General features: G+C 45.3%; 1 protein-coding gene and 2 long non-coding RNA genes across 15 annotated transcripts in view; 2 read left to right on the top strand and 1 right to left on the bottom strand.

Moving 5' to 3' along the window:
• The window catches only part of Mbnl2 (muscleblind like splicing factor 2), a 156,047-nt gene that overhangs the window by 42,238 nt on the left and 86,710 nt on the right, over positions 1-27,099 (bottom strand). For all 13 annotated transcript variants that reach the window (XR_001781082.2, XR_001781084.2, XR_003950814.1 and 10 more), the window contains 3 exons: positions 10,147-10,311; positions 3,870-4,070; positions 298-561 (listed from right to left, as the gene is read on the bottom strand). Coding sequence is in view for 9 of the 13 variants with exons in the window: in XM_030247589.1 (XP_030103449.1) it covers positions 298-561; positions 3,870-4,070; positions 10,147-10,311 (630 nt within the window). In the remaining 4 variants the exon portion in view is untranslated. The remainder of the gene's footprint in view (positions 1-297; positions 562-3,869; positions 4,071-10,146; positions 10,312-27,099) is intronic.
• Gm26679 lies at positions 561-27,099 on the top strand. Its single transcript, XR_003951152.1, has 3 exons — positions 561-627; positions 12,548-24,759; positions 26,523-27,099. It is a non-coding gene; the product is annotated as a predicted gene, 26679 (long non-coding RNA).
• Positions 718-5,200, top strand: LOC115486414. The gene is made up of 2 exons (XR_383782.4): positions 718-2,140; positions 4,283-5,200. It is a non-coding gene; the product is annotated as an uncharacterized LOC115486414 (long non-coding RNA).

Genomic DNA, 27,099 nt, shown 5'->3' with positions numbered 1-27,099 from the left:
GGCCCTAGACCCATGATCCTAGTAAGGATGGGGGAGGTTTGGAGACCAGATTGCAGAGGGGACAGAGCTCACAGCTTGGGTTCCCTGAACCTTGGGGATTTAGTTATTGTGAAGGGAAGGAAGGGCAAAACAGAACAAAACAAGAAGGGGTGGGGGATGACGACAGAGCTTAGGCAGCGGAGCAGCGGGAATGGCAGCCTTGTCTCCCAGCTGCCCGGAGGCACAGCTCCTTCCCACCCGCAAGCACCACCCGCGGCCTGGGAGGCGCAGCAGTGCGGGCGCGGCGGGCGCACTTACCATGACTGTGGCCGCGGCCGCGGCTGCCTGGGCGGCCACCGCGGCCTGGTTGGCTTGGTGCTGCGCAGCTTTGATTTTGGCCTGCAAGTGTGCAGGAGGGTGAAAATATTTGCATTTCTCCCTCATGCAACGCCCCTTTATGTAATCCATACAAACGGTTACGGTGTTGTCGTTTGTGTCGATCATGGTGCTGTCTGCCGGGTGTGCAAAGCGGCAGTCTGTCTCTCCCCGGGCACAGTTTCCTCGCTGGAACTCCCTGCATACCTGAGATAACGGGAAAGAGCAGAGTGCTGCAGAAGAAAGCCTGGTGGCCACCGCGCCAACGGAGGGGTAGGTCGGGGAGAGGACCAGGTGCAGGTAGAGGAGGAGGAGGAGGAGGAGGAGGAGGAGGAGGAGGAGGAGGAGGAGGAGGAGGAGGAGGAGGAGGAGGAGGAGGAGGAGGAGTTGGAGGAGATGATTTCCCTTCATGGTGTCTTTAGGTTCAGAGGGTAAAACTGTAATGATCTAGAACCCAAGTTACCCAAATTGCTAAAGAGTTAATTTGGGTTTTGTTTTGCCCACTTTTCTAGGGTGGATATCAAAATTGAGAAATTAATCTGAAATCTGTTCTTTACCTAAAACGGCAAAGGAAAAATAATTGAACAAAGACACCACTGTTCTTGCAAAGTTAGCGTATTTGTTTCCATTACCTACTTACGTCTTTGAACGCCTGTGTGGAAACAGTTATACAACCTGTGCATATATCTACCTATTATACAGCATGCACATCTGTATGTGTGTGTGTGTGTGTCTGTGTGTCTGTGTGTCTGTGTGTCTGTCTCTCTATCTGCCTGTCAATCAATCAATCAATCAATCATCTATTTGCTATCATCCCACCCTCCTTTTTACTATGCTTACGTGACCAGAGTTATATAATTCACATATACTTTCTTTTTATTTATTTTTCCTTCTCTTCCCTCCCTTCCTTCCCCTTTTCTTCCCTTCAAGTTCTCTCTAGTCACTCTATCTATGTCTTACAATGCTTCTGTGCTGGTTACATCTCTCTCTCATTCTCTATCTCTCTGTCTCTCTCTCTCTGTCTTTCTCTCTCTCTCTCTCTCTCTCTCTCTCGCAGTTGGTACCCCCTACTACGATAGTATCTTTGGGGTGCTATCTGTTCCTGGTACAAAAGGATGGTTAGCCTGTATACCAAGCTATCACAGTATATAGACAGTTCTGGGGAAATGACCCATCTGTTCACCTCTCTGAGGATGAGAGCAAAGCTCCTGACTGTGAAGTTTCCTCCCTCCCCACCCCACATCCTACAAAGGTATCACAGGTAAAACCACCAATCGCAGGAACTAGCACTTTCAGCATCAAGACTTTCATTTTAAACTCACTGTAGTATTTTTTGCTCACTCCCAAAGAAGAAGAAAGGAGAGAAAGACAGAGAAATAGAGCAAGAAGAAAAATGAAAACAAACAGAACAGAGAAGTTAGAACTGCTGGTCTCAAACAATTGAACTTCTCTATCCTCTGAACCCTATAGTGAGAGCCAAGAGTTCACTATACAGATGCACTCTGTGGACATCGAGTACTCTTCATTCTAGATGGTATGAAGTAAGAAAAGCCTCTGCATATTACTTATGTAATTCATCCTTGCTATAAATACCAGCAGGAAAGAGCCCAGAAAATTGTGAAGTAGCCTCTTCTGGGCTCCGGTCCCATAGCCAGGAAACGTAAGCATTGGTTTGTTTCCTGGTCACCAGTGATGTTGCTGAAGGGACAGAGATAAGAAGCTCAAGTCTGTACAAGGCAGTCATTTCTGAGGATTTCACTGACCTGTGGCCAAGCCAGGTTGACAGGTAAGTATTGATTGAATCTCAAGAGTCGTTCCCAATTTCTTCCTGTTTGGGTACTGGCCAACGTCTCACCATGAGTTACAAACATTTCTAAACTAAAATCTAGTCAGATCTTCACCTAGATTCTGGCTTTGCTCACTCTGTTTTTCAACAGAATCTCATGGAGCCGAGGCCAGCTTCGGAGTAACTATGTAGCAGAGGCTGGCCTCGAACTGCCAATCTCCAGGCCTCTTCCTCCCACGTGCTGGAATACCACATCCAGGGTTATTGAAGCTCTGAGTCCTGCCTATCTGACCTTCACAGGTCTAGCTGGAGCTCACAGATGTTCTGTGTGTCTGTCCTGGTATGTAAAGGACAAAGGCTGATCTGTAAGGTCATCTGCCAGTCTCGGGTGTCTTGTCTACCAATCCTGTAGAAAAGACCTTTAGTTCTCAACCTTTCTCATGTTATTTGGTTTTTGCTGTCATACCCTGAGCACCTAAGCTCCCTCAGCCCCAGCAGGTAGAGGCTAAAACATTTCCCTTCTCAGAACAGATCTCAGTAGCCCTAGGCTAGCCTAAAGTTTCCCAAACAGTAGTGACTCGTTTATTCTCTTCAGCTAAACATCACTGTACTCTGGACAAACTAAGCAAAAAAAAAAAAATGTAGTTTTGAAAATATTTGTTGTTTGACATCCTGAAGTCTAAAACATTCGCCAGGGGCTAAGCAATAAACATTTCTTGCCCCCAAGATATATTTGGTTAGTTTTAAAATTCATGCACACTGGGAGAATAGTCCTTAACAGGTCTGTATTCTAAATATACAGAGATTACCTAACAATCCTAATCAATAGTGGAATTAAAGGAAACTTTTCAGAAATCCACCAGAATCTTTACATAACCACATGAAACGCCCTATCGTGTGTCACAGGGAGTGTGAAGCAAGACTAATAGGAGAACCCTTGGCTCTGACTAAAGAAAAATTTTATTCAACAAAGTCCGGGAGGATTTACCTGATCCAAATGCAAAAGTGTATGTGTAAAAATATATCTATTTAACCCTTTCAAATATTATAAAACATTTGGATTTACTTTAAAGACACCAGATCAGTAACCAAATTGACTCAGGCTACACTTTCTCCTACTTACTAATAAAGCCATTAAGACATGCAACAGCATCCACAGCTGATTCATAGAACTGTTGGGGGCGCTCCCATTTCCCTGGCCTGTTGGGCTTCTGACCATTTCCAGAACTTTCTGGGGTCCACTAAAACTATTTCTACTGTACACAGCACTTAAGACCAACTCTCTGGCTTGCATCCTGATTACTTCCATATTCTACTGGTGGATGTTTATTTAGTGTTTCAAGACAGGCTCTCACTCTGTAGCCCACAGTGAACTTCTCTGAAACCTGGTCTGGCCTTGAACTTGTGGCAGGCTCCTCACACCAGCTCCTTGGCCCTGCTGTTACAAACACAGGCCACCATGTCTAGCTTAATGTTTTATTCTTATACATAGAACCCAAGCAGCTGGCATTTGCTTATATCAAAGTTGTTCTTTGCCTCTAGGATAATCTCCTTTATACAGGGCATCAATTTTATAGCATGGAATTGTGAATACATGAGATTGCAGCAGTGTGTGCGTGAATGTGGCCTTTCTCTGCAAGATGAAATTATTTTACAAGCATCCATCCATTCTCACAGTCAGACACTTCTATCATCAACGCATCTCCAAACACGAACATAATTGAAATACCTCCAGTTTATCAGTCCTGAGAAGTTTCTGAGTTGCAGTTGAGCCCGGGACAGTGACCGGTGGACTTCCGGGAACAATGACCGGTGTAGTGGGTAGAACCTCTGTTGGGACTAACCCAACTCCAGGGGTGACAGGCGCTAAGTAAGGAGCAAAGCTAATAGCCGCATTTGTCCCTATGGTGGGACCTACAGGAAAAGTGGGCTGTCGAAGGAAAACAAGACAGGAAAAACTCTTTTAGTGCAGAACTTACTAGTGAGAGTCTTTTGAGCAAGAATTCACTCAGTCATTAGTAAATGCTATCTGAGAGAAACGTGTCCACTGCCTAGAATACCCTCTGTGTGCGTTATACAGTTCAACTTTGAAATGCAAATTTCATTAATCACCCCCTCTTCTGTTTTTCTTTTGCTCCTCAGAAATGAAAACATCAGAAATCCTTTCTTGCCTGAACCGTATACACATAGAGAAGAACTGAAAATACTCATTTCCGCCCAAATTACCTATCACTCCAAGCTACTGAGTGCTCTAACCCAAAGGCAGTAAGACGTACAGAACATAGACTGGCCATCTATGCATATGCCTACAGGTATCTACAAGGCACATGAGTAAAACCCCCCTTGGTTATAGCTGATATTCAAGTTGGCCAAATCCATGCTTGGAAGCACGGGGAGTGTACTCAGGATTTATTTTGTTCAGACGTACCAACATGTTTCAGTTTTTCATCACTAGCATGTGCATCCTCAACACTTAGGCAGTTTTCATGTGGACCTACTATGTGCTGCTCTCTGCCCTACTATGCGTCAATATATCCTTTCATTCTTGAAAAGCTGGACGGGAGAGCTTGCATTTTTTTCAAATGATCATTTTCACACATGACTGCTAAAACTCAGTTTTGTTTCCTGGTCACATAATCAGAAAAGCTGCGACAAAGCATGCCTGGTCCCTAGTTAAATGTGTTTTCCATCACAACAGACCTGGCTAAGAATAATCATACCATGGCTGATAGGATAATTATTTTTAAAAGTTTCATCTAATCATTATCTAAATAAGATTGCCTTTCAGAGAAGATATTATGCACACTTAGACAACAAACCTTGTTTCACATTTATTTATTTAAACACAGTCTCAATAGACAGTCCAGCATACACTGTAACTAGTGACACAGCTCATGCTGGCCCCAAACTCAGCAGCCCTCCTGCCTCAGCCTGTGGAGTGCTGGGATTCTCGATGTGTGTCACCACACAGACCCTGCATTTTTTTTAAACCTGTGAAGAACCATTGTTAACATGGTTTCCAAAGATTTTCCTGAGAATAAACTGTATGCTGAACTGGTCCCAACAGCTCTTTATTTATTTGCTTGGCTTTCATTTATAAATTCTCTCTCTCTCTCTCCTCTCTCTCTCTCCCCTCTCTCTCTCTCCCCCCCCCCCTCTCTCTCTCTCTCCCCAAGACAGGCAAGTGCTCTTCCACTGTGCTCTTTCCCCACGTTTACAAACAATTTTTAACCTATCTGTTTTCACGATAAGTTTTCAAATATTTCCAGTCACATCTTGACATGACTTTGTGGCACTGTGCTATGCTGTTGCCATGTGTCATAATATTTCTCTGTTTTTACATCGAGGGTAATGTTCTTGTTGTCTGTTTAGACTCTAGATGAGTTGTTGAACACACGGGGAAGCTAGCAGGCAGCTTTGGTAATACATTTTCCTTTAGGACAACAGAGCACTCTCTCTTTTGGATGGCCACGTTGGGAGACAGCAAATCATTGATAGTTTGTTCAAAGGTTTCTAGAGAGGCGGCGAGATCCTCCCAGGAGTGGCTGAGAGCTGAAGGAGGTGATTCTAACGGTCTTGGAGGAAAGCTGGGTAGTTCTCCCATGAGGACCCTTACATCTTTATGGTCCAGAATTAATGTTTGCTTTGGGAGAAACTGCAACATGAATGCTGTGCACTGGAAAGGGAGAGCGGTTTGGTATGTTTTCTTCCCTGACTTTCCACAAAATTTTCCATGGACATGATGGATGTGATTTACCCGCTGGAGTCCTAATTATAGAAAGCCAGGGCTTTTTAGTAACTGTCACTTTTGTAATCTGGTACTTTTGAAAAAAAATCGAGTAACTTAATAGTATAAGGACCACGTTATGCTAGGATTAAAAATATCAACTTTGAAAGGCCCACACACATCAGTTATTCAATGGACCCATTGTATGTGAATTACCTTGGGTTGAGGCCGATTTTTAAAGTGGTAAATGCTGGCGCAGTAAATAAGTCTTGGCAGAAACCTTGAAATTCTCATTTAAAAGACTTACTATGTGAGAAGTATGTGACTGAACTTGGGGACCACTCTCATAAATGAGGAATGAAAATGGTGTTGTATTTGTACCATGTGATTCAATTCGGAGAGGAATTAACAAAGCTAGTATTTAGAAAAGAGAACGTCCACACACATCTCCAATGCGATTTTATGGATGTAAAGATTTCTTAGTTTTGTATTTATTTGTTTACATACATGTGTGCCTGTGCCTGTGCCTGTGTGTGCCATGTGTGTTTAAAGGTGCCCATGAGGCCAGAGGGGCCATCAGATCCCTCTGGAACACTTGAGTGCCTGCCATGCAAGCTGCCCAACATGGATGCTAGGAAGCAAGCTTGGGTCCTTTGGGAAACCAGCAAGCACTTTTAACTGCTGAGCCAGCTCTCTAGTCCCTTTTTTTTAATCTTATTTTTTTATGCATGCAGATTCCCAACCCTCTCTTCCTACAGTTGAACATGGTGATGTAAGTGTCCATCAACCCTTGACCTTCTGTGAGTTCCTGAAGATGTATTTCCAAAGTCCCTTTTGGTACCAACAAAATTATTCCAGTAAAACACTAAATTGGGCCTTCAAAATTATGTTAGTTGTTCCTTCTATGTAAGGTCCTGAACTATATTCAGTATGCATTATGGGTGAGAGCAGTAACATTTCACTAAGACACCGCGCCATTTAAAAAACAAACAGACAAACAAATACAGTTGTCAGATGTAGAGAGAGCTATGTTCAAACCCAGTCCATTCCCACTTAACTTTGTTTCCTGAGGAGGAAATTAGCTTCTTTTGGGTTTTAAGGTTTCTCAACTGCAGCGAACAAGAAAAAACCACTTAAAAGATAAGCTAAACAAACGCCTCTTTCTCTTCTGTTCCCAACTGTCCAAACTCAGCCAATAGCTGCTCTCATTAGCAGCATACATATCTATATCATCACAGTCTTTGCCTCAAATTGACGTTTCTCTAGCAGGAGTCTAACCAGCACAGTCATACACATTTTAAAAAAGGGGGGGGGGACTTAACTGCAGCAAATATCTTGTCTTCCATTTTGAAAACTGTGTGTTGGAAAAATACTTCACGTCGTGGGAAACTCCAATGTTTAGAGTTCATAAGCCTCATGATGACAGACTCAATTAGACACTAGACCATTATCTTTTTTACACAGAGAGTCTTTCCCTGATGTCGATGAGTGAAAACGCTTTTATGGTCATTGACTGAGATTCGTATTCTCTAGCGGTAGCGTGACAGACCATACTACTTTACATCTGTGAACTGTTCTCGGACGTTCAAAGCATTGTCACGCATGTCGGTGTCTTTAGTTGTCGCAGACTAATCCATGAGAAGCAGGCCTAGCAGGGGAATCACAGCTTACGGTCGAGAGCAGGACAAAAGGCAGCTCCCAAGAGGGAAAGTCAGAGCCATGGCTCCTGGGCTCCTGGCTCCTAGTGTGGGCTTCCAGACACTCTGGTGCGGTCCACAGACCGTGTCAGTAATTTCTTAGAACAGAAGATGGAGGGAAGCCCTGGAATTAACACATCATGTCTTTGGAGCATAGTCAGAGAGCACTGTGTGTCCTTCCACTGGCTCGAGTCTTCTTTCTGTGGATAGGATTTGTCAGCCTGACCTGAGTAGTTGTATCAGTTCTTGCTGCCTGGGAAGAGCAGCTCTGAGATCCTGGCTTAGTATGAAACGCCCGAGTTAGACTCTACATCGGTCACGGATCATGGCATCTGAGATCAGTTTTCCACGGACAGCTGGAACAGGAGTCTCTATTGAGGCCACTCTAGAAGACTCGGCTCTTAGAGGTACACCAGCTCCAGTCTCGATGACAAGATTTTCGCATGGCACTGCTACCAAGAGGTCTAAGACACTCTCCGTTTGGTGCCTGTCAGCTCTCGGTGCTAATACGCAGCTGAGGAGGCCCGAGGGCAAGGTCCACAGAAGGCCTTCATGAAGAAAATCTCTTCTGAATGGCTGGTCTTCTTACTGTCTCCCTCTGATTCCCCCACCAGATCCCTGTGTGTTTCCCTTCTATGTTCCTAGCATACCACACCAGAAGTTCTGACGAAGAAGAAATTTGTCGGTAGAGCAGTTGAACATTAGACTCAGCACATTCTGCACTTTAATACATCTTGAGATTTAAAAAAAATATTTTTGTAATGTTTGTAGTATTTAATACGTGACAGTATTAAATTTGTAAAAAAATGTATGAAAGTACATAAAAATGTAATATTTAAATGGGCTGTTGCCTTTTCATAGCAGAATGGTGACTAACATTAACTTCTAGCTAGTATTTGAGGCAAAGACCTAAACATTACTTTCAAAGATAGCTCAGCTAATATTTAATGACATGAATAGATTTTCCATACTAAAATGGACATGACCAACTACCAGGGTCAATTCCTATTAGTTTCACATAAACAGGAAGTGCCCAGTTGGAATGACTGAGATACATAACTCCGTGCTGTTATATTGACCTGGCTCGTATTAAATTTACTGCCATAGACGTTAATATGTGTAAGTGCATTATTTTAACATTTAGGTAATTTAATAAAATAATGTATATGGTCACATCATAAATTATGTATGTATGTGGTTGTAGATGTAGTCTCTGAGATGGCTGGGGTCTGGATTAAACGGTGCTGTGCTGTCTGTCTGTCTGGGATGTACTGTGTTGTCTGTCTGTCTGGGATGACTGTTTCTGGCGTGTGATGACTTCTCTGACATCCTTTTCCCTTCAGGCAACCTTTTCTTGTGTAATACCCTCCTGTCTCTGTCTGACTAAGCCCTGTTCATGCATCCGTCTACCTGAAAAGCCTGCATCTGCCTCACCTTGGAACCATCTGCATCTTTTCCTACTCTGGGAAAAGCTGGATCTTGGGAGTCAATTTCTACCTGGAGGCTGTCAGAATGGCTAAGATCTGTCTGCAGCCTCTCCACTCTTCCTGCCCTGCCTCCCTGCCCAACCCATCTCACAGGAACACAGTGGAGAAAATGGGACTCACCAGTCTCCATCCCTTTTAATTTAGCTGTGCTCACTCACACAGATTTTTATTACAATACAGACTAATTTTTATATAATAGCCCTTTGTGAAAATTCACCCATTTGGCTTTTTTAAAAATTAGCTTGTTTTTGACAAATAATTCATATTGTAAATGAAACCCACCAGAGTCAAATGCATGCCTTTCTCCCCTCGGGCCTCAGCTCTAAAGCAATTTCTAGAGCTTTAAGAGGTAGTCTCAGGCACTGACATCAGGGAGAGAAGTATCGCACAATACACACTCATCCACTCAACTCCCTGGGGCAGCAACTCTCTGGCTCTTGCTGCAGCAGCTACCACACCCTTTGCAGGCTTGGGAGAGACAGGAGATGAAGCAACTAGGCCATTTCCTGGTGTGCTGCTTGCTTGTGACATCCGTCCTTCCATGGCTGTTGACTGCTTCCAGCTGGAGCACACTGTACAGAGCACCCAGGCTAATGATCTAGTTCAAGTTCAACTCATTAGCTATATGATATCGGAGAGCTCATTTGTCTCCATGTTTCTCTCTTTCCACATCCTTAAAATGATGCCAGTAAGCTACACAAACTATCCACTGCATTGCTCAACTTATTTTAGGTGTCCCAACCTCTCCAACACATAAACATCGCAAACTCTAAATAAAATGTGGACCAATTCCCACATGAAGATGGCTTAGAACACAGTTCGCTGATAAAGAAAGTTCTAGTGTGGTTTACATTTCCCAGATATTGATTAGAGGTTGGCCCTGTCCCATTGGTACACACACTTCTCTTCCCGTTCAAATGAAGAGAAACAGGCAGCTGTGAAAAACACCGTTTTCAGCGTCCACTGAGCTTCAGAGCTAACTGTCCTGATTGTAACCGAGATGACAGAGTACATGGAGGTCATTTTTGGTCACCATGGCTCTGCCCGTACCAACCCTGCCGTCACCCATTCCACCCTTAGAAAAGGCACACTCACCACAGGATGGAGCGGCGTTCCTGGAAACATAAATTGCATCTGCTGGGCAAGCATCGCTGCTGCAGTTTTTTGCTGGATCAAATTGTTCCTCCCATTAATCTCTAGCTGGGTTTTTAAGTGTGTCGGAGGATGAAGATATTTGCAGTTCTCTCTTGAACAGCGGCCCTGCAAAACGGACAATCTAGGGTTAGGATTGCACTCGGGAGCCAGGGACTCCATTGCCAACAATGTCGAGTCATTACTTTCATTCCTTATGTTCCAAGGCAAGGGTGGTGCGTGTGCGTGTGTGTATGCATGTATGCCCGTGTGTGCATACACATATGCATGTGTGTATGTGTGCATATGTTTGTGTGTGTGTGTTACAGAGAACGAATCAAATATTACACGATTATCCAGGCCCCTCCCCTCGTCTTTCCCCTCCCTCTGTTCTCCCTTTCTTGAACCGCCTTCCCTTCTTGGAATGAAGATGGAAGTAAGTTTTATGTGTGTGATCCAGACTAGCCAAAGACATGAGTTTGCAGCTGTTGAGTGTGGGCAATAGGGACCGAACTCCTGGAACTGCTGACTGATACCCACCCAGGCGATCGCTGCTGTGAGCTGGATAAGCACCTGCATGTTTGACACGAATACAAAGCTCCCACCCTTCCCCATGACTGAAGAATCTGACTTGAAATCAAAGATGACAAAGTAAGGCGTGCTCATGGCTGTGTTATCTTCTGGACACGGACATGGGTAGCATGAGAAAAACCATTAGGCGATGAGTGTGTACAAACAGACCTGAAGCGTCACTGCGTCTGGAACTGCAAAACCCCAAAGTATGCAAAACTACCAATCATGTGAGAATTGCACTTCTGTGCGAGTTAGGCAATTTCTAGGGAAAGAAGAGCAAACTGTGGCAGGCAGTTGGAATATCAATATTCCCCAAAGAATTAGTTTATCTGCAACCTGGCAAAAAGTATACGGGTTTGTTTATCAGATAAAAATAAAAATTAAAGCAAGTGTGGAGGAGCTGGAGGAACGGCTTTGTTTATAGCTACTCTGAAGTACGACCTCTGGAGCTCTCTCTCTGTCTCTATTAATTCCAGCTGCACTGCTGGCATCTCTGGCTTCTCCTCTAGTGAGAATTCTTCCTTGAAGCCAGGGTGACGGCAGACTGGAGTCCCAGGCTCAGTCCTGGTGGTCTGTGCCATCAAACCGTACCATCCTGAAGTTCAACTCGCAGCGCGAGCAACTGCCTCACTGTCTTGGAGTAGACAGGAAAAAGAGTTGATTTCTCATGAATCCTTAACATCAGTAATATCAGTTTCTCAGCCTCAAGTTCTTGTCACTTTCCTATTCAGCTTCCTGGATGCAAACAGACATCCTAAGGCGATGCCAACTGAATGGACATCAGGGTAGCTGGAGATATAACCACCCCTGCCCCCTCCGATGCTCCGCAAATCTGGGTTTGATTGTTTTTGTCTTCATTTCTGAATCTTAGATCTTCTCAGTACTTTGCTACTTCCCAGGGTCATCCCTGCCCCCATTCCTATGAATTTATTTCAGTCATCTTTGACTTTACACCTCTTTTCTTTCCTTCTTGATGATCTCCGCCCCCCACCACCATTCCCTCAGCCTTCTAGCTTGTTAAAATTTAATCTCCAGGAGAGCATTCAGGTAGGGCCAGCTCCTACATCTCAGCATGTGGCCAGCCAGTGAGTCAGCTGCCTTGATGTCAGATGTCCAGATGAATTCTGTCATCTGTGAAGGAAGGCAGTGACAGGATCTGAAACAGAGCTACCTCCCATCAGCCTGGGTGCAGAGGGATTAAACAACAACAACAACAACAAAATTCTTGTTGTTTAAAACTAAGGCAGCTTTGGTGATCTCAGTTCCAAGTCCCCACCCATACACACTGCACTGGACACCCAACAACCAAGGAACCGTGCTGACCATGCTCGTGTGAGTCTGGTCTGTGTACACGAGAGTGGGGGGTAGTTTGGATGCAGGGCGGGGCAAAGCAGGATCCTAAGAGGGGAGATGAAACCAGCAAGATATCTAACATGCATCAGGATGGTAGATGGCTTGGGGCATAATTATCAATTTGATCAGTAATCTTCTAATTTGATGCTTTGTTGCTACTCATACAGATTTCAAATGGTTGGCAAATGTGGTTTTCTGGTTGATGCTGTTATTCCTTCTTATGACTGGAACCCTTGAAGAACCACGTTAGCCATTTTCCTGGTGATAGAACGAGGTTTATAACATTAGATTCATCATTTATCAATGGACTCTCCCGTTTCACGAGAATTAATTCAATTTCCCACTGTCCTCTCTTATACACGCTGAGTGCAGAATATTATTGATCATCAATGTGCCGGGCAATTTTATACGTGGTTATCTCATTTTCTCCTCACAACAGCAGAGATGATTTCCTCCTTCAGAGAAGAGCAGATGAGATCTGAAGAATGAGATAACACATCCCAGACGATCTGCGCTAAGGAGTGAGCCGGATTGTAGCCCATGTCTTTCTTGAGTCAATCCTGCCACTTCACTGAGATATGAGCAATGGTTAACATCCAGGACAGATACAAATCTGGTGTTACCGTTCAGAGAGCAATAGGACGCAGAACAAATGTCAAATGTGAGGATGTGGCGCCGAGAGACAATTATTCGCTTGGTCTATGCGTGGACCGTGCACAGGGGTCAGCAAACTCACTTGTTCTGGGCTCACAGTAGAACTCAGCCCTTTCCTACCTGTATGAGTTGCACTGACTGGTGGTTTACTTAATGTATACAATGAAGACAGTGGCCATGTCCTCCTCTTAGCACCGCTATGCAGCTATATAAACTAAGACACTGATAAAGTTCACAGAGCTGTCTGGTATACAGGAAATTCTGAGAAATACAAGGAGTATGAAGAACATGCACGTGTATATGGTATTTTGTCTAGAGTAAGTATTCACTACTATTCTCAACCGCTCTTCGCTTCTCCGGTGGGGTAAGCTGGTGCATCAAAGCACGATAAAGACTAGTTGATGGTTATTACTCATATGTCATGTCTGGGGTTATTGTTATTATTCATATATCATGTCTGGGGTTGGTTTCCGTTCAATGGAGTGTCTTTTTGCAACTGTCCTTAGATAAACAGTGTGGACTGTAGCTCACTCTGGCATCAGGGTTTTAAGGAATGTTTTCTGTGGACATCTCAGTCCAGCACTGTGAGACTCGAGGAAACAGAATCTCATTTAAAAGACCCGACAGGATTAAAATCCTAAAGGAAAAAGCTATCTGACACCGTGAACAGTTCGTAGAAAAATTCTCGTGAAGGCCCGAGACTTCTCAGGACATGCATTCTTGCACAAAACAACTGTTGATTATCAAAGCAAGTTGTGACAACTGACTGACACAGGCAGCGTGAAGATTCTAGTGTCTGTCTCCATAGACCACCATGAAGCAAAAAGCGGAGGCACACAGACAGCGTCTCCTGAGGGTAGCCCAAGAAACAGACACAAAAAAAGTACTGGCAATTCTTCCTGTGGCTGCTGGGGATCATTTATTGTTTTCCTTCATTTTAATGTCTCTTCTCTTTTGCTTCTTGGTAGAGACGTTTCTTGGGGGACGCAGGAAGCAAGGCCCAGCCCTGGGAAAGCAGTGTAGGATAGAGTTGGGGGCACACCACTCAGGGCTCTTGGAGGGCCTTACAGTAACTGGAAGTCGGAGCCTAGGCTGAGGTCCATGAAGCAGGGTCACAGTAAGGACTAATTTGGAGCCAGAAACTCACAGCTCTAAGCATCTTTCACTTCTTGTGAGGGGGGCCTGACAGGTGCAGGGATGGGAGATGGCTGTTGGGTTCCAGGCCAAGTCGTGGATCCACTCAACTGCTATTTACTATTAAATATTATGCCTAGTGCTTGCCAAAGGTAAGCATGAACACCATACACTGTCTGCATGAAGCCTGTGGGCTGGTGGTAAAGAGAATGCTGACCAAAATTTGTGTATTGCACATTATGAGATGTGTTCTAGAGGGGATGCTGAGGAACTGCTGAAGAGAGGGCCAGATATGACAAGTGTTCTCTAAACTGAGAACTGAAAGGCCAAAGTGTGTGTGTGTTTGATGGACTGTGTGAGTCGTACACATATGTTGGCTGTACGGTACACATGGCATGCGGTTATATGTGTTGTGTTTGGAATGCTCACGTGTATCTAGTCTGTGTGTGGTGAGTCGGTACGTGTGTTGGGGGAGGAAGATATAAGGACGCCAGAGGAAAGGAATACGCCATGGGGAAGAAGCACATTCCATCTGGGAACTTGCATGTGGCTTCCCAAGCTGGAGCCCAGCGTGAGCATGAGTGGGAGTTGGGGAGGTGAGAAAAGATGAAGCAGGAAGCAGTGGGTAGAAGGCAGACACAGAGAACAGCGAGACTGAAGTTAGGGACACGGATGGTCTTCACTGTTGCATGAAGAGACTAACACGTCTGCTTCACGCGTGGCAGTCCGTTAGGTGCCACCATTCCCTTCCAATGCCACATTACCAATTTTATTGTTGTCTGTATGACTTGCTTAAAAGTCCTGGCAGAATTCTGATTCTGGGTCTGTGTGGCTTAGTCTACATTCCCAAGCAACCAGGTAGGTTTAGATTAGGGATGGTGGTTAGGATGAAGTTTAAATTTCCAGCAGAACTGAATTTATTAAAATAAGCAACCTTGGTGGGTTTCAATATGGAGAACCCATGCCCACCCGCAACAGAGTGAGTTAAGATACCAAATGAGTGTACCGTGTCTTTGCAGAACAACAGCCTTGAGCTCATCAGAGTTGGATGGTCATTGAGTTATATGGCAGGGAATGGAAAAATTGTAGCTTTAGCAAAGAAAAGAAGACTACAGAATCAGGTTAGAGTAAGAAAGAGCATAACAGAAAAGGGTTGTTTTCTCTTTTTTTCCTTTAAATTGCCTTTAAAAAAAAAACAAGTTGTTTTTAGAATCTTTCCCCAGCATGCTCCTCATTGAGAAAGTCAACTGGAATATGGAAGCAAGAAGGAATAAACTAAGGACTAAAGAATTGTCTCTCAACGACAGGCGCTTCTGTCTATATGAACTAGCAGATGTTGCCACAGCGCTCTCCCTGTGTTGGTGGATCTGCAGTTGGAAGGTAACAGAAACAGCGTTTGCCTCGTTCCCATGATGGGCCATAGATTCTGAGAAGGTTCTCTGGGAGACGGACTCCTGGTGAGCTTTAGCTCCCAAAGCTGTTCTTCCACCTCTCCTAGCCTTGCCTGGTCACAGAACTCTCAACGGGCAAGGATGAGGCTGGGGGCAGGCAGCGCAGAAGGCAGCCATCAGGAGAGACGGTATGTGCTCTCGGAGTAGTCACTGGAGACATTCTTACATCTAGAGTTCACTGTGGGCCATGGAACTAGTTCCTGGGGAAGCTGAATGTCCTGGACCCAGCTGATGGGCATGGGATAGCTAAGGGAGCCTCTCAGATTCCAGGCATTCCACAAGCTTCCAGAAACCTGCAGTCAGGAAGTTTGCCCCCACCCAGGGTTACATTCCTGAGTTCCGTATGTGGCCTGGAGAAGTAGTTTAAATTAAAGATTAAGAATAGACCCAGACCAGGAACCATACCACTAGGTTTTCCCGTCCAGATCTCCTCTTGTTGCTGGGGGCACTTAGGAAGTGTGAAATCCTGCTTCCATTAGTTCCATAGGCAGATGCAGATACTGTTGCTAGACTTCATAGCTTCTCAACAAGAATTTGAAGTTAATTCATACAAAATGCTTTAGTTGGCACAAAGACAAAAAGTTGGCACATAGCAAGCACTATCTAAGCTTTATTATAATAATTACCATCAGCATCACAATTAACCCCTTCTTTACTCAATGGGTAATGATATATATTTTAAAATGGTGCTCTACTGCACGCATAGTTTCTCCACAGCTGGGATTCTGTCTGGGCTGTGCATCAAGCTCTTTAACCCTTCGTTACTCCTATTCTCACACCAGGTGCCAACTTTGGATATTTATCTTTTCAAAGAGCCTTAGATCTGTCTGTCTTTAATATCTGTCTCCTCTGCCGAGACTTGCCAGGGCTGGCTCACACGGCGTGACTCACCCAGAGTTAAAGCAGTTAGTGTTACAGTTGGAAAGTCCTGATTGTGGCTTTCTCCCCAGATGGCCGTGGGAACTTTTACTGGTACCTTATAAAGCCTATGTCTTGGTTTTCTCATCTATGAAATGAGAGCAATTCTACTCTATGGTGTCAATGTCTTCTAACAGTTGTTAGAGCCTGAGGGACAGCAGAAGTTGCTCCAAAAATATACATAAAAGGCTGAGTACTGTTTTTCTAAATCTATGTTCTTGAATCGTCCCAATCTGGTGAAAGCAAGAAGCCACATAAAACAACAGTTACAGTAAAAGGTGACTTTGAGGACGTCTGCTATGAGAAGTTGGTCTAGCCAGGTGTGAGGACTGAGTTCAAACTAATTAGGACTAGGAGGGTTTGTTTATTAAGGGCTGACAGTACAGTGGCTCAGAACTGAAACCCCTCATCTGACAGACTATCACCATCTCGATCCTTGTACTGCAAGTAGCTCAGCAGGTAATTTCAAAGAGGCTCGACTGGCTGGCTGGGCCAGATGTTTGCAGCCTCAGTTTCCCCGTCATTTCAAACTCTTGTCAAGGTCTGTGAGGCAGAGGTAGCATGGGGTGGGAAACTGGCTGTGATGTGAAAGGGAAGCTACATTTTTACAGGTTCATTATTCTTAGGGATCAGAGTCAGGTGGGTTGACCTTAACATCTGCCTGGAACTCTTGCAAGTAAGAGTGTGGGGAGTGGCTTGGTTACTTACATCAGAACTTAATTCACAACATTAACAATGGGCCCCAAACAGCTCTGCTGAAGGCAACTGACACATCAGGCTTTTAGCTTTGTTTTGAATTTAAATAAACTAATTGAGCCACATGAGTTCTTATATTATTAGCTCCAACCACACAACACAGCAGATAAAACACAAACACACAAGGGGGCTGCAGCCAGAAGGACGCTGGAGGCTTGGGAGTAAATGATAACCAGATCTTCCACCAAAAGGGAAAATGTTCCACGTCGCAGGCATAGTGTACAAATCTAAGAAAGGTCCTCTCTGCTCATTACTTGGTTCAATTGATACGACCATTCATCTTGTATAGACCGTATATGCACTAATTTCCGGGTAAATAGCAAAACTGTTATACTTGTTAAAGATATTAGCATGGTATAGCTGCAGGTGTCTCTCTTCTGGGGCATGCTCCTCTTCCTATGCCACTTCTCAGGTGTGGAAGAAATAGGCAGGAAGCTCTGAGGAAGATTAGCAACAGAGTGCACCTACTGCCCTTGGGAACACACATAGGTGTGTGCATCTGCTGCCCTTGGGGACACATAGGTGTGTGCACCTGCTGCCCTTGGGGACACATAGGTGTGTGCACCTGCTGCCCTTGGGGACACATAGGTGTGTGCACCTGCTGCCCTTGGGGACACATAGGTGTGTGCACCTGCTGCCCTTGGGGACACATAGGTGTGTGCAACCTGCTGCTTTTTCAGCCCAGAAAGCCGTACAGGTGTCATTTTCCCGCCTATACCAACTGTGGTATACAACCAAGGTGCTCCATAGGGCTGAGGCACTAACCTGGAGAGAGCAGACTGACATTGCTGCTTCTCTGCAGCTGCGTTTAGGGCAGATATCCGTGCTAGAGGGCTGGGGGAAATGGAGGCTGCGGGTCTAGGGTGTGCTCTTCAGGAAGGCTGTGGCAGATTCACTGAATGCCAAGGAACTGCCCGCCTCGTTGGAGACTAGTGGTGTTGGCACATGCCTTTATTTTCGTGACAATTTTAGGTAAATGAATTAAAAATAATAAATGGAGAAGAAAGGTAGGAGTCAAAGCACTTGCATCTGCCATCTCAAAGCCTATGTGAGCACAGGTCCTTGAAATAAATTGTGACTGCCTGGCGGCTTTGGCTTCCCACACTGTGTTGCCTCATGGTGGGGAAGAGCATTCACTGTTGCCTTGACTGTCGAGCTCCTCCTCCTCCTCCTCCCCTCCTCTCCCCCTCCTCCTCCTCCTCCTCTTCCTCCTCCTCCTCCTCATTTTATAAGTTAGAACTGGAAACCTGCCAGTCTGGAGAAATCAGTAAAACCAAAAATAACGCCCGAGTTCTCTGGAGATTCAGGGAAACAAATTTCCGGGCAACAATTGCCTCCTTTGAAAATTTTCCCACTTCTATTTTTTTTTTTTCAACTAAAATGTACGTGTCTTCTGAGTCATGTGGGGTGTTTGTTAGTGTAGACCACGATACCTATCAACCTAACAAGAAACCTGTCTAGTAGCGACCTGTCTGTCTAGTGGCGACGCATGGCTTTTTTTTCTGGCGCAGTGCTCATAAATGTGTGCAGTGCCGGGGGGGGGGGGGGGTGGTGGTGAAGAAGGGTGCATGAAATATTCACAGCATGGCTCCAGGGATCTTGCTGTGGGGGAGGGGAGCCCTCTTTTGCTCCTTCATTTGCAGAGACCACAGCGCTGAAGCCGACCTCATGCAGTGAAGGTCACCAATGGACTTCTTCCTTCCCCCTTCCCACGAGAACATGCTAACCCTATCATGTGCCATACACTATGCCATGAAATGGTAAGTAAGATTCAGAGTGTTGAAACGCCAGGCACAATGGCACACGCTTGTAATTCTGGTGCAGGGGACATGGGGACAGGTAAGTGGAACTTCGGGGGGCCTATGGCTAGCCAGCCTAGACTACTTGGAGATTTTCTGACCCATAAGGCATGCCGTATCGAAATACAACATAGATGGCAACTGATATTCTTCCTTGGACTCCACATGTGCACATACACATGAACACAAACACATGAACACAAACTCTCTCTCTCTCTCTCTCTCTCTCTCTCTCTCGCACGCGCGCGCGCGCACACACACACACACACACACACACACACACACACACACCAGCTTCGCAATGGTGAATGGGTGAATGTCACGGAGGGTTAAATACCATTCAAACACACTGCCAGGAACTTGCCAGCCTTAGCAGAAAGGGCTGGTCATGACGTTACAGCCCTAATCAGATTACGCAGTTAAGGGCACAGGGTCCTGGTAGGAAGTCAGAAGTGGCTATTTGAAGAATAAATGTTTAGCTAATGCTGGCCACCATTTTATCACCAATTGTTACCAACTCTAAAGGCTGGTCATTCTCCAAGGACGGGCTGTCTATTCAGAGGTACGCCACAACCACACAACCCCTGCTACGTGGTTATCAGGCAGGTTAATCACCTGCCTCAGAGTGAGGGGAGGGGTACTTCTGGAACTCATAGACAGACAGACAGACAGACAGCCTTAAAGGCTGACATTTAGCAAGTATGCACTGGTGTGTCTGTGCCATTTATTAAAACACAGGGAATACAGTTTTAGACAGAAAATAGGCACATTCCCAAGCCAGATGCTGTTAAGTATCTCTGCCACTCCTCTGTCCACACACACCAATGCCACCTCCAAATTTTGGTACTGACCAGTGCAGGACCTCAGCCATCAGACAGTTAAACTCAACCTATCAGGGAGCCTTCAATACGGAGGTTCCTTGCGTTCTGATTGGCTGATGTTCAATAGATAGGTACTTAAGGTAACTCGACTGAATACCACATATTTGTGATAAAGTCACAATGCATGATTGTTCCTTGTACTGTAGGTGTGAATGCTTTCAGGAAGGGGAAGGGACAGTGCTAAGGGAAAGGGTGGGCTAAGGGGGAAGAAAGACATGAGGAGAGGGGAGAAATACTAGAAAATAAGAAAGCACAGAGACATTTCAACAGTGCCATCATGCTGAATCACAGAAGAAAAGAAACACTCTTCTCAGGTTGCTTTGGACCACTCAGTGGTCTGGCAATGACCTACAGATGCAGCTGAAGTAGAGGGAGCCTGCGCTTTGTTCAGAAAAACCAGGCTGGGTAGGTGCAGGGCAGGCATGGCTTGCACCATAGCACAGGCTGGGGCACTGTCTGGAGAAGAAGTGTGGCAGTTACAGGGGACGTGGGGTCGGGGCTTAGTGGTGTGTGCATCCCTTTACCCATCCCACAGATGGTTTCTGAACATCTGTTTAATACCAGAAGCTGGGGTGGAACTGCACACAGGACGGGACGCTGTGGCCTTGTCCTTGACGGAAATAGCAGGGAGTTATGTAATACTGCACCTATCATGTTGCAGGCAGTTTCTAAGCACTTTTCAAAGATCATTCCTACTTAATCTTTACTACAAGCTCTTAAAGAGGTACTGTTAATAGCCCTGTTTTATGGGATGGAACAGAGGCACGGGGAGGTGAGGGTAACAACGTCCCAAGGCCATGCAGCTCAGAAGCAGCAGACCTGTGCTTCCATCCAGGCAGACTGGCCTCAGATCCCTTCTGTCACCCCCTCTGCAGAATCAGCCCTCTGCAGAGCCATTTTTAAGAGACTCACAATGAAACAATCACATCACACCTAGCAGAATAGTCTTCACACACTGTTACATTGTTACACTATTATTACAGCTTCACAACACCCGCGTGACTGCTACCCCAACTTAAGGGTAAGGAAGGAAGGGTTTCAGAGAGACTTCAGGGACTTTCCAAGGTCAAGTCAAAGTCAAAGATCAAACAGTGTGTTTTGATCTGCCATTACTAAACCACGAACCTTGTACATTGCCTCTTGGGGCTGGTGGAAGAGGTTCCCGAGTAACAGATTTTTGGCTCCACATTTGAAAGCTAGTTTAAGGAGAACAGATGACGTGATATTATTATGAACTTTTGGGTAGGCATAACACTGGCTCAGCAATGTTCTACATTGAATTGTATTTCCATGAAAAAGATAAACTGAGGTCCTAATACCTACTACCTCTGGAAGTGACAGTGACCTTAACTGGAGCTCACTGAAGACTAAACGGACACCAGGTGCTTAGCTGAGCTGATCCAGCATGACTGCCGACTGTCTGAGCTCCTTTACGTTTCATTTACATTTTTTTCCTAACCAGTAAGAATTGTGCCTGCACATACTGGGCAAGTCTAGTGTTTCACCATCAAGCTACATCCTCCCAGACCTCACCTGACTTCGTAAAACAAAGAAAAAGCAAGCGTGAGAAAAGATCTCACCAAGTTGTCTGTCTGCCTCGGCGGGCACTGAATTTGTGATCCTCCTGCCTCAGCTTTCAGAGTAGCTGGGAGTACAGGCCCATGCCATCCCATCCAGCTACTTGTCAAACGGGAGATCTGTACAGAGGGAATGGGGTGAGGAATAGGAAGGGGATGGTGACTCTAAGGCAGGGAACATCTGCGGTCCCCAGACAGGTGAGAGGCAGAAAAGTGATTCTTCCTGGAGGTGTGAGAGGGACCATGACTTTGCTGATGTTGACTTTGGACTGCCGGAGTGGATTTCCATTGCTTTACGCCATCCTGTCTCCAGTTCTTGTTATAGCAGCTGCAGAAGCTAACAACCTCTAAGAAACACACTTTCTTTCTGGGAATGGAGAGTCCCATCCCTACGGTGTCTGGCTCTGCAGATAGACTCCTTTCTTTAATTAACTTGGGTAATGAGATCATCTTGCTTGTTTAGAAATAAATGACCACTGTTTGTAAATCTTTATCAAGCCCAGTGATTTTTCTACCAATGAAACTAGTCGGTCTAAAAGCTACCCAACTTTTCATATGGAAAATCTAATAGGAGAGGTTTATTTTAGGAGCAGACAGTGTTTCACTGAGGAGCTCATTAGCAATTCAGGAAGGCCTACTGAGTCTCCGAAGATCTGCTCTCCAAGAGAAATGTTGGGATAATTCTTAAATTCTGATGACAGACAGTGACTCGATAAAAAATGGTCCTTGGTATTAAAGTTGTATAGGAGGAGGGAGCCCGCCAGTAAAACGGAAGGGAAAGCGAACAGATAAATTCAGGGGGGCAACATTCTGCGGTTACCGTGCACACACGAGCCAGGCACTTGTACAATCTCAACCTGGAGGTGAGGCCACCTTCAAGGGTAGCTTGAAACAGGGAGATGGCGGAAGGAAAGAGAAATGGGAAGACACTCGCCTGCTTAGGCACCGCCTACTGCTGCGGTCATCTAACACAATGATTTCTCCTTATCCTGATCAAGGTCCAAGTTCCTAGGACAGCATGACCCAGAAGTGACCCTGACTTTCTGTCCTGGATGTGCAGCCTTGGTGCCCCAGTGTTGAAAAAAACAAAGCAAAACAAAACAAACCCACAGGGTTACTTTGCTGGCCTTGCTCTTCTGCCTCCCACCAGCCATGTCTACATACTGGAGAGCGGAAACTTACGTGTGAATATTCCACGTGGCTTCTTCTGTCTTTGCTACCAAGTGTGGGGAGCTTGATTACCACAGAACACCCTGGTTACACACCATGTTTTCTTTCTCAAAGCCCATCTAGACTCCTCTTGCTGTGGCCCATCTGGACACAGCATCTGTGGCCGTTTCTCAGACTTCTTGCTCTTGACTGTTTCTCTGAGATGGATGGACCCAGACAACTGTGTTCACCACCATCAAACTTGATGGAATCCAAACAAACACGGAGCAAAACATCACTCCCTCTCCCTCTTCAGACTTTTGGGTGAACTGGAATAAATCTTCCTAACATTGGGACCCATCCATTGTTAAGAGTTGGGTATTTGAGAACAGTCCAGAAATTGCCTGTCAAACTGATCTATTTGCAAACTGAACTGATTCGTTGTTAAAGAGAATAATACTTTTGAAAAAGAGCATTATACATACATACATACATACATACATACATATATACATACACAGACACATATGTATATGGTAGTGATTCTTGATAACATTTGTTGACTGAATTACAACAAATACACACCGTTTTGTTACTAATCATTAAATGGTTCTTTTCAGCTGCATCCTTGAAATTATGCTAAATGTTTTGCTTAGTAGTATGAAGACACCTCCACTTGACAGATGGCAGAACAAGGTCCTGCACAGGCTATGTCACATACCCTTACAAATACAAGTAGAAAGAGGCAAAGCCAAGATGTGAGCACAGCACAGTGACCCCAGAGCCCTGTTCTTGGCTCCTGTCCTGTCATATGTTCATATCATCACTGGAAATTACACCGATTCAAATCTTGCAACGCACCAAGCACAGTGCTAAGTGCTTTACAGAGATGGCCACAGATTCACAATTAGTCTGCGTGGTGGGGCTTATTTTTCAGTTTCAAGTATAGGAGCCAAGATGCATGGAGGTTAACTTGCCCAGCGTCATATGCTGTAGTGTGTGTAAGGGGAAGGTCCCAGATCTCATCCCACTCAGCCTAGCTTGAGCACCTGCTCTGAATATCTATCATTGGTTCCTGCCATGTGTCTGGAACCATGCTAGGGTCAAGGGCAGACGACAACAAAAAATGAGATGCTCCCACCCACGAGGAACTCTAGATACACAGACCTGTAATCTGTAGACATGGGCATGGAAAGGAAGGACAGCGTAATGATAAGTTATATGTGAGTCTAACATTAGCCGGAAGGGTCCATATAACTTCATAAATCATGCATCTTTACAAATTCAATTAAAATGATGGAGTATATTTTATAAGTCTGGTTGGATTTTAATACGTCAAACTAACCATCAGAGAGAACGACCCTACCAGGCTGTTCTGCCCTTTTTTTTAATTTACTGGAGCTGAAGGTGCTGATAACAGGCTCTGGCCTGTCCCATTAGGGCAAATCTGAGGCCCTAGATTTCAGGCATGCAAACCCGGAGTAACTCTAGTTATTCTTACACTTGTACCTTTTAGACATCCATCAGTGTTTTCTTTACTAATAGCCAACACCTAGAAGGAGGTGTCTCTCATTGATTGCTGGGTAACAATCTCCTCTCCTTTCTCCCATTTTGAACTGTCTGCCAAAGTCTAGCTCAGCTGACCTGTCTCCACATGATGGACGCCCCACCCAATCCCTAGGCTTCTTGAGAAGGCAGACAACCTGTGTTTCTGCGCACTTCTCCCTTTGCATGTCTGGATGGCACTTGATCCCACGGTCAGTGCTGACCAGGCTACCATCAGTGTCGATGCCAGATTCCATCTTGGATGTACTCTCTAAGCTCCTTGCAAGCAGAAACTCACTCAAACTTCCAGGAACAGCCAACAGCAAGGAACACATGGCCCCAATGACTCCTGAGTCTGTGTTTGCTGAATAGATGAGTTTTGAAAGACAGATTTCTCAAGGCAAGAACTTTGTAAACTTTGGGGGATGAGTGAGACCAACGGATGAATGAAGAGATCGTGAGCATGACCTGAAGGCTGTGTCTGCTCTTGGCAGCCCTTCTATTATGTACAGGAGGATTTGTCCTCCATTAAACCAAAGGTACTATTGCCAAAAGATTATTTTTTAAAAAAGATTCAAGTATTCCAACAAGGATAGAAGTTCCCATTTTATCAACAATGAAACCATCTACATACCAATACAATGGCTTTTAAATAGTAGCATGGGTTTCACTATGTCCAGTGTCTTACATACACTGCTTCTGTTTCTTACAACAACCTTGGGACCCTGTCTTCTCATCTCTGTTCTGCATGTGGAGTGAGCCAACGTTGGAAAGGAAATGGCTTAAGGTAAATAGCTTATTAATGATCCCAGAACTGTGGGTGCTAGTAAAGATTCTGATTGAGTTATCTACAAAGCCAAGGGCAAAAACTTCCTTAGGTCCTGCTTCCACTCTCCTCCCTCCTCCCTCCTTCCTCCTTCCTCCTGTCGGGAAGACCCTGGATACTAGAGCTTGAGCCCTCTTGTTCACACTGCTCATTGTTTCTGTGAAGGAAACTGTAACAACAAGATGATTCCAACTTGCAGTGAGTATGCTGCCAGTTCACCTGTCCATCCATCCGACCATCCATCTATCCACTCATCCATTCATCTGTCCATTCACCCACTCATCCATCCACCCATCTATTCACCATCCATGCACTCATCCATCCATCCATCCATCCATCCATCCATCCATCCATCCATCCATCCATCCATCCCATCCATCCACTCATCCATCCACTCATCCATTCACTCACCCATCCATTCAGCCATCCACTCATCCACCCACCCACCCACCCACCCACCCACCCACCCATCCACTTGTTGCATATTTGATTGTGTTCTATGGCAGGCACTATTCTCAGCATTAGAGAGAAGGCAGTAATGAAACAATTCAAGAGTCTTGTCTTCATGGAATTTACATTTTAAAACAGGAAGATAGACAATCAACAAGATCAAATAATACAATAAACATTGAGGGGCCAATGAGATGTCTCAGTCAGCAAAATGCTTGTTGCACAAACTTGAGTACCTGAGTGCAGATCCTAGCACCCACGCACAAGGTTAGGTGCAGTAGAGCATGTCTGTTATCCCAGTGCTGGGGAGATAGAGGCAGGAGGACCCCTGGGGCTTACAGGCCACTCAGTCTAGCAGAATTGGTGAGCTCACACTCTGAGAAATGTTCTGTTCCAACAAATGAGGTAGAAAATGGTTAAGGAAGGCAGCTAAGGAAATGCAGTGTGAGAGGCCTAAAAGGTGTTAATGGAGATTGTTTTGCTTTAGGACGCTGTGGCCAAGGAAGATCTCAATGTGAATGGGCCTAGGCCATGCGAAAGGTGCAGGAGGCAGGGTCCCAGAGTTCTTGGATTGGCCACCAGGGCGCATCACTGGGCCGATGGAATCTGAGGAGTGAGAAGAGTCAGGTGCACAGAGGGTGTGGCTCACCCGTCATCAGGAGATCTTGGCTTTCACTCTGGTGAGATGCAAAATCAATGGAGGGTTAATGCACTCCACTGAATGACGGAGAGGCTTCCATGTCCCTCACATATTTTTTTTAAATGTATTAGCAACTTTAATAAATTATGAGGAAGTGCATTATGTCAAACTTGCAATCGCTAAATACTGCTGATCTCATACAGAACTCCATTTAGCACTGCCCTTGTGATGGGAGAGTGGGGTCAGAGCTGAGAGAGTCTGGAGGGTTTAGATACCAGGAGCTCAGAGGCAGTGGGCTTCCTGTTTCCAGCCCTCAGGCCCCTCTGTGTCCCCTCCTGGAGAGGAGCAGCCTTCCCAGAAGCCTCATCTCAGCCTTAAGATACAAGCATCTGGGAAATGACCAGGTCACTGCCACAGCTACTCCTGGGAGCTACATGGTAGGGACTAAACCAATCCATTTGCGTGGCAGTCTCAATTTCTCTATGACAGAGCAGAGGAGAGGCCTGGGCACATCACCACCACCATCCCAGTGTGAAACTCACTCACTCACAGGGGAGAATAGCCCCCCCCCGTGCCCAACACTCAATCTCATCCTTCTGCCAAGCATTCCGTTCTTTCTCCTCTTTCACTCTAGGTTCCATGCCTTGAACTATCTATGCTGCTGAAGATGACCTTGAACTTCTGATCCTCCCGCCTCTACCCCATTCCCCACACAAGTATAAACAAGTGTGCAGACCACACCCTGTGTAGCTCTGGGTATGAACCCTGGGGCTTTGTATGTGCAAGGCAAACATTCTCCGGAACTGAGCAACACCCCCAACCCTCCTCAAGTTCCTTTGTCTTTTCAGTTTTGGCTGGGCTCCATTATCAGACTGCCAGTTTCATTTTTTTTTCCTGCTCTGTCCCCCAGGCAGAGGAGAATGAGCCCCAAGGGGACAAAAATGGGTAGGAAAAGAAGGCAGGGCCACGGAGCACTGCCGTCTAGCACTCAGACTGATCATTCAGCTTCTGGTTTTACATTTTAAGCTAACGCATGGGGTGAGCCTCTAGCCTGGCAAGCACAAGGTTGACCAGGAACCACCACACTTGAAAAGTGGGTCGGACCAGGATGTCTACTTTCAGGTCCAAAGTCCTGAGGCTCGGGCATTTACCTCCTTTTTTTAAAATTAGGTATTTATTTCATTTACATTTCCAATGCTATCCCAAAAGTC

Source organism: Mus musculus, chromosome 14 (assembly GCF_000001635.26).
Source record: "Mus musculus strain C57BL/6J chromosome 14, GRCm38.p6 C57BL/6J".
NCBI classification, from domain to species: domain Eukaryota; kingdom Metazoa; phylum Chordata; class Mammalia; order Rodentia; family Muridae; genus Mus; species Mus musculus.
The sequence above is the reverse complement of the archived record's forward strand: the minus strand, read 5'-3'. Positions and strand labels throughout refer to the sequence as shown.